Source organism: Quercus lobata, chromosome 12 (assembly GCF_001633185.2).
Source record: "Quercus lobata isolate SW786 chromosome 12, ValleyOak3.0 Primary Assembly, whole genome shotgun sequence".
In the NCBI taxonomy this organism is placed as follows: Eukaryota; Viridiplantae; Streptophyta; class Magnoliopsida; order Fagales; family Fagaceae; genus Quercus; species Quercus lobata.
In genome coordinates this window covers 18,120,484-18,130,263 of record NC_044915.1, presented here as the reverse complement: position 1 = coordinate 18,130,263, position 9,780 = coordinate 18,120,484, and the positions used below count along the sequence as shown (strand labels likewise).

Genomic DNA, 9,780 nt, shown 5'->3' with positions numbered 1-9,780 from the left:
CAAAAATTACCATGCTTTAAGCATCACTTGTTTTATCTATTAGTTTTTCTGAAAATATTACTTGCATTGAGGTGTGTAATGCATCACTTTACAAGAATAGTGCTTTATACTTAATGTATCAACTCCAATTGAATCAAAATTTTAGGGCTGTATACTTAATGTATCAACTTCAATTGAATCAAAATTTTAGTTATTTTTCTTTCTATTAAAAAAATAAAAAAAAAAAGGTCATTTTCCGGATCATACCTTTTTACACCTTCAAAAGACAATGTATATTTCAAACAAAAGCAAGATAACGATTGGAAATTTGCCTCTCAATGACACGGCATACAGGGTCCTATATAGTATTTATTTTATTATACACAACAATGCGACACATGTTCTACCCTTAGGAGTTAAAGACTTCTAAACGATGTATAACTCATCTTATTGTTACTGTCATTAGCATTAAAAAAACAAAATACCCATGACTCATGACTCTACTAAAACAAATTAATTTTTTTTGTCCCTTAAAAAATGAATGCATTTTTGTAAGCAAAAGAAGGACGTGACACCTTGCAAGCAACGCAATAACGCATGGCTCACCATTACATATTTAACGCATGTCTTACAACTACCACTGCTCTGCTGTCATTAGCTGATTAGAACACCTGGCGTTTTGCACGTCAAAGATTTGGACTAGCTCTTGTAATTTTTATTTTTTTTTAATTCAAGTAATTAGGTCCGAATTTGACACATATTCTCGGAGATAAGTTAAACTTAATTTTATTTTAGACCAGATTTAAATCTATTTTGTGACTAGGTAAACACTGAAAAAAGAATGCACAACTTATTGTGGGACATTATTAAGTAACCGCTAATTTGTCAAGACACAAAGTCCTATATATATGAACCAACTACCACAACCACCAGTTTGGAAGAGTTTGCTTGTTTTGGATTCCAATAAAAATCTTGTTCTCGGAGTTTATCTTCTCCAAACTGGAAATTAAGTTGGTGGTGACAGTTGGTGTGCTACTTTCAGAACTGTAGCTTTTGGTTTGTGTTGGAGTGATCTGAAGCCGTGGCTAAGTTAAAAGAATACGTTATGGGAGAGGAGGTGCCCCTCAAAGTTGATCAAGAGCCTGCACCTGTTGAAGAAAAAGAAAAGGAAGAAGAGGATGAGGAGCTAGCTCGAAATGGTGTAGCTGAAGGGAAGGTTGTGATCCCACCTCCTCCTGATCAGAACAAGAACGCTCCTCCAGTTCATGAGAGTAAGTGATCTCTCTCTCTCTCTCTCTCTCTCTCTCTCTCTGAGTGTGTTTGGTTCTTGAGAAAACTAAGTGAGAGAATATGGAGCTTTTGATTTATTAAGTTCACCACTAGGAGGCAAAATATTTATGTTGTAGTCTAAGTAGGGTAGAGTTTGTGGTTTTCTTGAAATCCCTGTTTATACTATGATGAAAAAAACGTAGAATTTTGAGATATCTCTCTTGAGTGTGTTTGGTTCTTGATAAAACTGAGTGAGAGAAAATGGAGCTTTTGATTTATTAAATTCACCTCAAGGGTGCAAAATATTTGTGTTGTAGACTAAGTAGGGCAGAATTTGTGGTTTTCTTGAAATACCGATTTGTACCTGATGAAAAAATGTAGGATTTTGAGATATCTCTCTCTCAGTTTCTTTGCAACCAAATCTATTGTTGATTCTCATTTGCTTGGGTAATTAGTTTATGAAAATTAGTTGTGCAATTAGTTTCTTGATTTTATTTTTCAGTAATTCTAATTTATTCTGCCATATAATGCTTTAGAATTTCTTAATTCAATTATTTACTTGGCACCTTTTCTTAGAAATATCCCTAATTAAGCTCTCTAGAGCTTAATAATAATGTGTCGTAAGAGTGTAATAATAAAGTAATACTTTCCTAATATATACTTGTAACCAATTGAATAATTAACCCCAACACCAGTAAATTTTAAGACTTTGATTATCTTAAAACTTTGCCCCCTCCACATTATAATTTGATGTTTTCTTATTTTGATGTGAATTTCTTTTATTTATTTCTTATTGATATATTAAATTTTTTTTTTCATACTGTAATCAATACAAAATTACATCTTTTTATGTCACCTTTTCTTTTAAGATTCAAACTATATAAAAACTATATAAAATAATGAAGTTTTATTTTAACTTGAGTGTAGTTGAAGGGAAGTTTGTGATCCCACCTCCTCCTGATCAGAACAAGACCGCTCCTCCAGTTAAGGAGAGTAAGTGATCTCTCTCTCTCTCTCTCTCTGAGTGTGTTTGGTTCTTGAGAAAACTAATTAAGAGAATATGGAGCTTCTGATTTATTAAGTTCACCACAAGGAAGCAAAATATTTGTGTTGTAGTCTAAGTAGGGTAGAGTTTGTGGTTTTCTTAAAATCCCAGTTTGTACTTTGATGAAAAAATGTAGGATTTTGAGCTCTCTCTCTCTCTCTCTCGTTTTTGGTTCTTGATAAAACTGAGTGAGAGAAAATGGAGCTTTTGATTTAATAAGTTCACCTCAAGGAAGCAAAATATTTGTGTTGTAGTCTAAGTAGGATAGAGTTTGTGGTTTTCTTAAAATCCCAATTTATACTTTGATGAAAAAATGTAGGATTTTGAGAACTACTCTCTCTCACAGTTTCTTTGCTACCAAATCTAGTGTTAATTCTTATTTGCTTGGGTAGTTAATTTATGAAAATTTGATGTTCAATTAGTTTCTTGATTTTCTTTTTCGGTACTTCTAATTTATTATGCCTTATAATGATTTAGATTTTCTTAATTCAAATATTTACTTGGCACCTATTCGTAGTAATGTCCTGAATTAAGCTCTCTAGAGCTTAATAATGCATCGTAAGAGTGTGATAAAAGTAATATTCTCCTAATTAGTAACCTCAACACCGGTAGATTTTAACATTTTAAATTTATAGGATTGAGAGTGAATTCAAACTCAAACCACATGTTTTAATAACATGATAAATTACTATTTGTTAGTAATAATATCACACTAAAAAACAACAAAAATGGATTTAAATTTAGAAAATTATAATTCAGAAAGTGAAATAAATATTATTGAATTTACATTTGAATTAAAAAAAAAAAAAAAAAAAAACCCACTTCAAATTGTTGCCTAAAACCTCAAACTATATCAATATGCCGAGGGGGGAAAAAGGGCAAGGAAGACAATTGCCCCCCTTTTTCACCCAAAAAATAATAATTAAAAACTATGTTTATCTCATCCTCAAAAAAAAAAAAAAAAAAAACCTATGTTTATCTTAAAACTTTGAGGTGAATTTCTTTTATTTATTTCTTATTGATATATTAATTTTTTTTTCATACTGTAATCAATACACAATTACATCTTTTTATGTCACGTTCATTTTTTTTTAAAGGAAAGAAAATCTTTCCTATTCTATCGATTTCTTTTAAGATTCAAACTATATAAAACTAAATAAAGCTTGGAGAAAAAAAGTGGAAAAGAACAAGAATGAGTTATAACTTTATATAAAAGCAAAAACCTGATAGGTGCTCAAATTCTATATGTACTAATTATTTCACCTCCATAAAAATTTGTATAATAAGGAATACAATTTGGGGATAGTTACATAATAATATAAATTTATGTAAGTTGGGATAATTACACAATTAAATTAAATTAATATATACATATAAGTATGTTTGGTATATGTTTTTATAGATTTTCCTCGCTGAAGTCAGATTATGATTGTCATTGACTATATATCAAGGGGGCCATCTTGATAATTTATGTTTTTTAGACAAATAGTAGTTTATCATGGTATTAAATCATGTTATATGAGTTGGAATTTACTTTCCATCCTATGTCTCATTTAAAAAGTTATATAGAAGTGTGTGGGGGTACATATGTTTAGAGATTTTTCTCTTCAAAGTCAAATCTTGACTTTGTCATTGGCTATATATCAAGTCAACTCTACTAATAGTTTAAGTTTTTTTGAAAAAAATTATTAGTTATATTTTACTAACTGAGATTTAATTTTTTTTTTCCTTTCTCCCCCACTATTTTATTAGGTTTTCCTATTCAAATGGATATTTTTTTGTAGGCATTTATAATTAAAAAATATTTACAAATAAAAAGAACATGATCTACATACAATCAAAATTATAACATAACAAAAATAAAATAAACTTTTAAATATATGACTATTAACAATGAAATTATATATATATATTTATATATATATATATATATATAATGAGTTTTATTTTATTTTGAGTAAGACAATGCATGGTGAAGGAAAGCTGAAATTCACCTTTTAATGTTGGTAATGTGGAGAGAGAGAGAGAGAGAGAGAGAGAGAGAGAGAGAGAGGATATTGTTTGATGTGAGGCCTTGTTTGAAATAGGTAAATAATTAATGTTAAACATCTATAATGTGGAAAATGGATAGCTAATGTTAACCATTTATCATGTGAAAAACTAGTTTACAAAAATTAAAATCTCAAGCTGTTAAGAGAAATTGATCATCAATAATGATTCATCAAACACATAGCATTTTTTTTATAATGAAAATGAAGTTTTAATTTGGTTGGATTTTTAATGGCTCGTAATTTTGAAAACTTTATTGAGATTGAAGAGAGAAGAGATAAAATAAAATAAAATAAAATAATTTATGCTTTTTTTTTTCCTTAAAAAATCATTTATCCCCAAATTTTAGAAATTTGGAGGCTTTTTAGACCTAGACCTATGGCCGGCTCTAGCTATCAACAAACAGTAAATTCAATAATTTAACTAATATTCTAATATCCTAAATCTAATATATAATAGGTTTCTTTGCCTTTTTTTTTTTTTTTTGAGAAGAAGGTTTCTTTGCCTTTTAGCTTCTCGTAGTGGTATATATATATATATATATATATATATAATGATTTCTAACAATGACTTCTAACTTCTGAGACTGTAATGCTTCAAAAAATTAAACTGATATGCTTATATTGCTGGAAAACCACTAGGATGTGAACCATTTGTCCCCAAGTTTTCAGAAAATGTGTCCAACTGTGAATATCAATATATCAATACCTAACTCATGGTCGATTCACTATCTAGTATAGGCCTACTAGAACATGAGAGCAATTTGTATCCTTTAATATGTTAGCTTGGTCACCCAGTCTTTCTGTTTCATAGACATGACCCATTCAATTTCTGTAACATTTTTTTATGATATGATTGACCGTTGAAACCACAGGAAAACTAAGAGAGCATACAGGCTACGTACTAAACCAATGCATGTCACAAAATTCTTTCTAGCTCTTATTGTTATTGATAAAGAGTTTGCACTTTGCAGCTGAAACTGACCAACTCTTTATTTTCGTTACTACCTTCAATGGGTGATACCATTTAAGAATCAAAGATTACTTCAATGTGGGACCGGTTCATTCTTTATGTAATTTTGTTTGAAATTTTATTGTGGCAGAAATAGCAGATACTGTTGAGAAAAGTTCGGAGGGTGCAATTGATAGAGGTAAATGGTTTAAGTTACTTGTACAATATTACTTTGAATATGAAAGAGATTGATATCTTTTTCACATTGATAGTGTAAATTGTTTTCTCAGATGCAGTGCTTGCACAGGTGACAACTGAGAAAAGGTTGGCTTTAATTAAAGCATGGGAAGAGAGCGAAAAAACGAAAGTAGAGAATAAGTAAGAGGCTATCTTAAACTTTCAAATTCCTTTCACCTTCTCTTTGCATTCGCTTGTACTGCCCAATTTCCTAGAGGGTAAATTAAAGAAGGTTATTAATTATTATATCAATTAACTTTAATTTGGGGGAAAAAAACATTACCCTTGGTGATTAAACAAGTATTAGAGCTTGTGGTGGTGTGGGGGGCAAATACTAAAGTTCAAGTCTCCAGGAGGAAACTTCACACACACATACACTTAGGTTATACTAGAGTAGAATTTTATCTAAAAAAAACCAATTTTGGTTGTTCCAGTCTCTACAAATTTGAAAATTTTATTTTTTTAACCTACACATTTTGAGTTGGAAAATGTTGTGTACTTGTATCCATCTTATTAAATTTACTATATATACTCTTTGTACCAATCTAATCATGAGCTTTGATAGTTAATATGACTTCAAAAGATGTTCAGGGAATCTGTGTTAGGAAAATTTATAATAAAATGTTAGACACATTATAAATTTTACCACACAAATCTTATAAAATAATGTGTCTCTAATCACAAAATTAAAATTAACCATTTATTTATTATGTTATTGAAGTGTTACTAATCATTTTTATTGGAACATATGCAGTAATTCTATATAAGTTGCTAGCCAAGGCCAAATCAAAGAAATTGAATCAACAAATCAAAACATGAAATTTAGTTAAATAATTAATATTCTGGAACATTTTCTCAATACCATTAATAAAGGAGATGACATTTTTCAGCTTGATTATAGTATAACTCAGCATTGGGATTGTCCAACAGGGCTTATAAAAATCTGTCTGCCGTTGGATCATGGGAAAATAGCAAGAAAGTATCTGTAGAAGCACAATTGAAGCAGATTGAGGTAGTAAGCTCTCTTGGATTGCTTGCATTTATTCTTTGGTGTTTGTTCTGTTGCTTCCTTACTGATGCACAAGCACAAGCACAAGGCACCGCTAACTAGGAATAGGATAGTGAACATTCTTTGATTTCTTTCTAGAACTAGAAGTGCATGTCTCGACTCTCGATTGTCAACAAAGCGAACTCATTTTGGGCATAATATAAAATATTTCATATTTTATGCAATTGTTAGTGACATACTCAAATGTTATGGTATGTTCAGATGCCCATGACAAAATTTTCAGCTATTAGTTTGAAAATATTAGCATATGACATGACATCAATACTTGATTGAATAGTGTTAATTTGACAAACCCTTTTCTATGTAAAAGGAAAAATTCGATAAAAAGAAGGTAGAATATGCTGAGCAAATGAAAAACAAAATTGCTGAGCTCCACAAGGCAGCAGAAGAAAGGAGGGCGACAATCGAAGCCAAACGAAGAGAAGATTTCCTTAAGGTAGAGGAGATGGCTAAAAAGTTCCGCTCTAATGGATATACACCAAAGAAATTTCTTGGATGCTTCAGCTTTTAAGGTTACTAATTAAGCAAGAGCACAGAACAAATAAAGAAAAGTATTTTGGAGTTTAGTTTTCCTTTTTAATTTCTTCTTTGGCTTGGTTTTTTTTTTTTTTTTTCCTTATCATATGATAATACTACAGAGTATGTCTTTGTTATATGTATAAAATACAATATAAAATAAAGGGCTATGAATATAATCAATTAACATTGTCTCTTCCATGGATAGCTTACAGAGGTTTCAAGTTTTCGACCACTGAACTTACTTATGCTCAACGTGTGGAACGAACTGTCCAAGCCATAGAAAATCCTACTATAAGCATGATATTTGGCCTTGACCAAAAAAACAAAAAAATTGCATATTATTAAATCCCAAATCACCTTGGCGGAAAATTATAATGAGGGTTGAGTTTTTAGGTTTTAAGGGTATTTTGGTAATTTTATAGATTTAAGGGTGTTTTAGCAATTTTAGAGAATTTAGTAGTATTTTAGTTTTATATATTAATTGATTTTTTCTATAAAAAAAATTCATTGGTTATTGGGTGGTGCTTATTCATGGGAATGATGAATTGTAATGGTGCTATTGATGTTAGTTTGAGTTATTAACCATATAGGACATAGTTTGACCAGGACATTTAATGGTACTAAAATAGTTTGTCCTTATGATTTTCATAATATTGATGTTGAGGTCTAAAAAGTCACCATCGAAAAAGGACCCTCACAATTGGTAACGCCAATATCATGAAAATCACTATTGGATACTATATATTCAATATCAATTCACAATTATTGTCTGTGAAATTCTACTAAATATAATACAAAATAAAATAATAAATTAGTCAAATAGCATCTCCTAAATCGAATGGGGATAGATGCATGGGATTGTTCAGCTCAATTACAGTTTGTTTCATTCAATATCTTCACATACAAAATATTCGAATAGACATAGTATAAAAATTATACTCATTAGTTCAGAGAAAAAATAATAACAAAAATCTAAACAATTTAGTTTGTATGGAAAGCTAACAATAGAAATTTTAATTTTGATTCTAGTTGAGTTTTCTCTAAACTTTTGTTTAAAAAAGCTATATATATATATATATATATTGTTAGTAATGAACTATACATAGTCATGATACATCACATAAATAACTTATAAATTTGAATTGTTTTTAGTTATACCAAAAAAAAAAAAAAAAAAGACTCATAAATATAAAATCATTCAAACTCTCTCTTCCTCTAATTTTATAGAGCAAGACTTAGGTATAGTACTTAAGTGCTGTTTCTTATGTTCCCCTTTTAAGATTTTGCCATGTGAATTTTTCCTCATGAGAAGAAAGTATATTTTTTAGTTAAGTAGTCACATAACTGAATCTTAAGAGGGGGACCTAAGAAACAACACTTAAAGTACTGTACCTAAATTTTGTCCAATTATATATATAGTTAAATATACGATGGATCGAGATCCCGTGCAAGGTATTGCACGGGGCGGGGTGCAATAGCTTTAATAATAAATCTAAGAGATAATTACACTTTACCCACCTGTGATTTGCCTCTAATTCTATGTGCCTACCCGTGGTTCAAATTTTGACATTTTACCCACTTGTGATTCTCACCGCTTATGTGCCATGTACCCACCTCTCCCTCACCATTACTCTAACACAGAAATATGTAAAAAACTCACTCTCATCCAAATCAAAACACTCTCACTCCCAAAAAAATCACTCACTCCCATCCGGCTTGCTCACCAAAAATCACACACTCTTACTCCCAAAAAACACTCAGTCATTCACTCCCATCGTGCATGCAAACCGAGCCCGAGGAAGACAGCTCCTCTGTTCAGCTGTGGCAGGAAGACTCACTCACTCTCATCGTGCAATGCGCTTCGCTTCACTTGAGATAACTGAGATTTGATCGTGCATGCAAACCGAGCCAAGGAAGAACAGTTGCTCCTCTATTCAGCTGTTGCAGGTAGATCAGGATTATTGCTTTTTAATCTTTGAAATCTAGGGTTCTAAATTGGGTTTTAAAATTCTTTCTTCCAAATTGGGTTTTTGCAAAAACCCAATTTTTTTTTTTTTTTTTTTACAAAGTCGGAGAAATTTCCGGGTTGAAGAAATTTCTGAGCAAAAACCCAATTTTTTTTTTACAGTTGCTCCTCATTTTTATATGTATGCTTTATAGGCTTTGATCATCTTCATTTATAAGTTTAAAAAACCCCAAGAAATTGATCATCTTCATTTATAAGTTTAAAAAACCTCAAGAAATTGGAAAAAAAAAAAATTAAGCTAATGGACCACAGTCTCTGTTTTATTTGGTTAATCATGGTACTTGGGTTTTTATTCATTTAGCTTCCAACCATTTTTATGCTCAATTTCACAATTATGAGTGATTGACAAAAACCCAATTTGGGTCAAGTTAATAGGTGGGTCAAGTTACTTAGTTGGGTACTGAGGTGTGCATGTGGTGCTAATTAGCTGTGCATGTGGTGCTGCAAGTGTGGTGCTAGTGGGGTGCGTGTGTGAGTTGTTGATGAAGGATGCATGAGTTGCTGATGAGGCATGTAGGTGTAGCTGATGAGGTGTGCTAAGGTGTGCTAATTAGCTTATTAGCTGATTAGCTGTGCATGTGGTGCTGCTCTTATTACTACTCTTATCCATATAGGTATTGAGTCTTTATTAACAAT

General features: G+C 30.9%; 1 protein-coding gene across 1 annotated transcript; it reads left to right on the top strand.

Moving 5' to 3' along the window:
* The first annotated feature begins 908 nt into the window (after positions 1-908).
* LOC115972037 (remorin-like) lies at positions 909-7,316 on the top strand. The gene is made up of 6 exons (XM_031092174.1): positions 909-1,250; positions 2,176-2,241; positions 5,445-5,492; positions 5,584-5,671; positions 6,461-6,542; positions 6,910-7,316. Exons 1-6 carry the CDS (start codon positions 1,085-1,087, stop codon positions 7,108-7,110), a joined length of 651 nt encoding a protein of 216 aa, XP_030948034.1. The 5' UTR covers positions 909-1,084; the 3' UTR covers positions 7,111-7,316.
* The last annotated feature ends 2,464 nt before the right edge of the window (positions 7,317-9,780 follow it).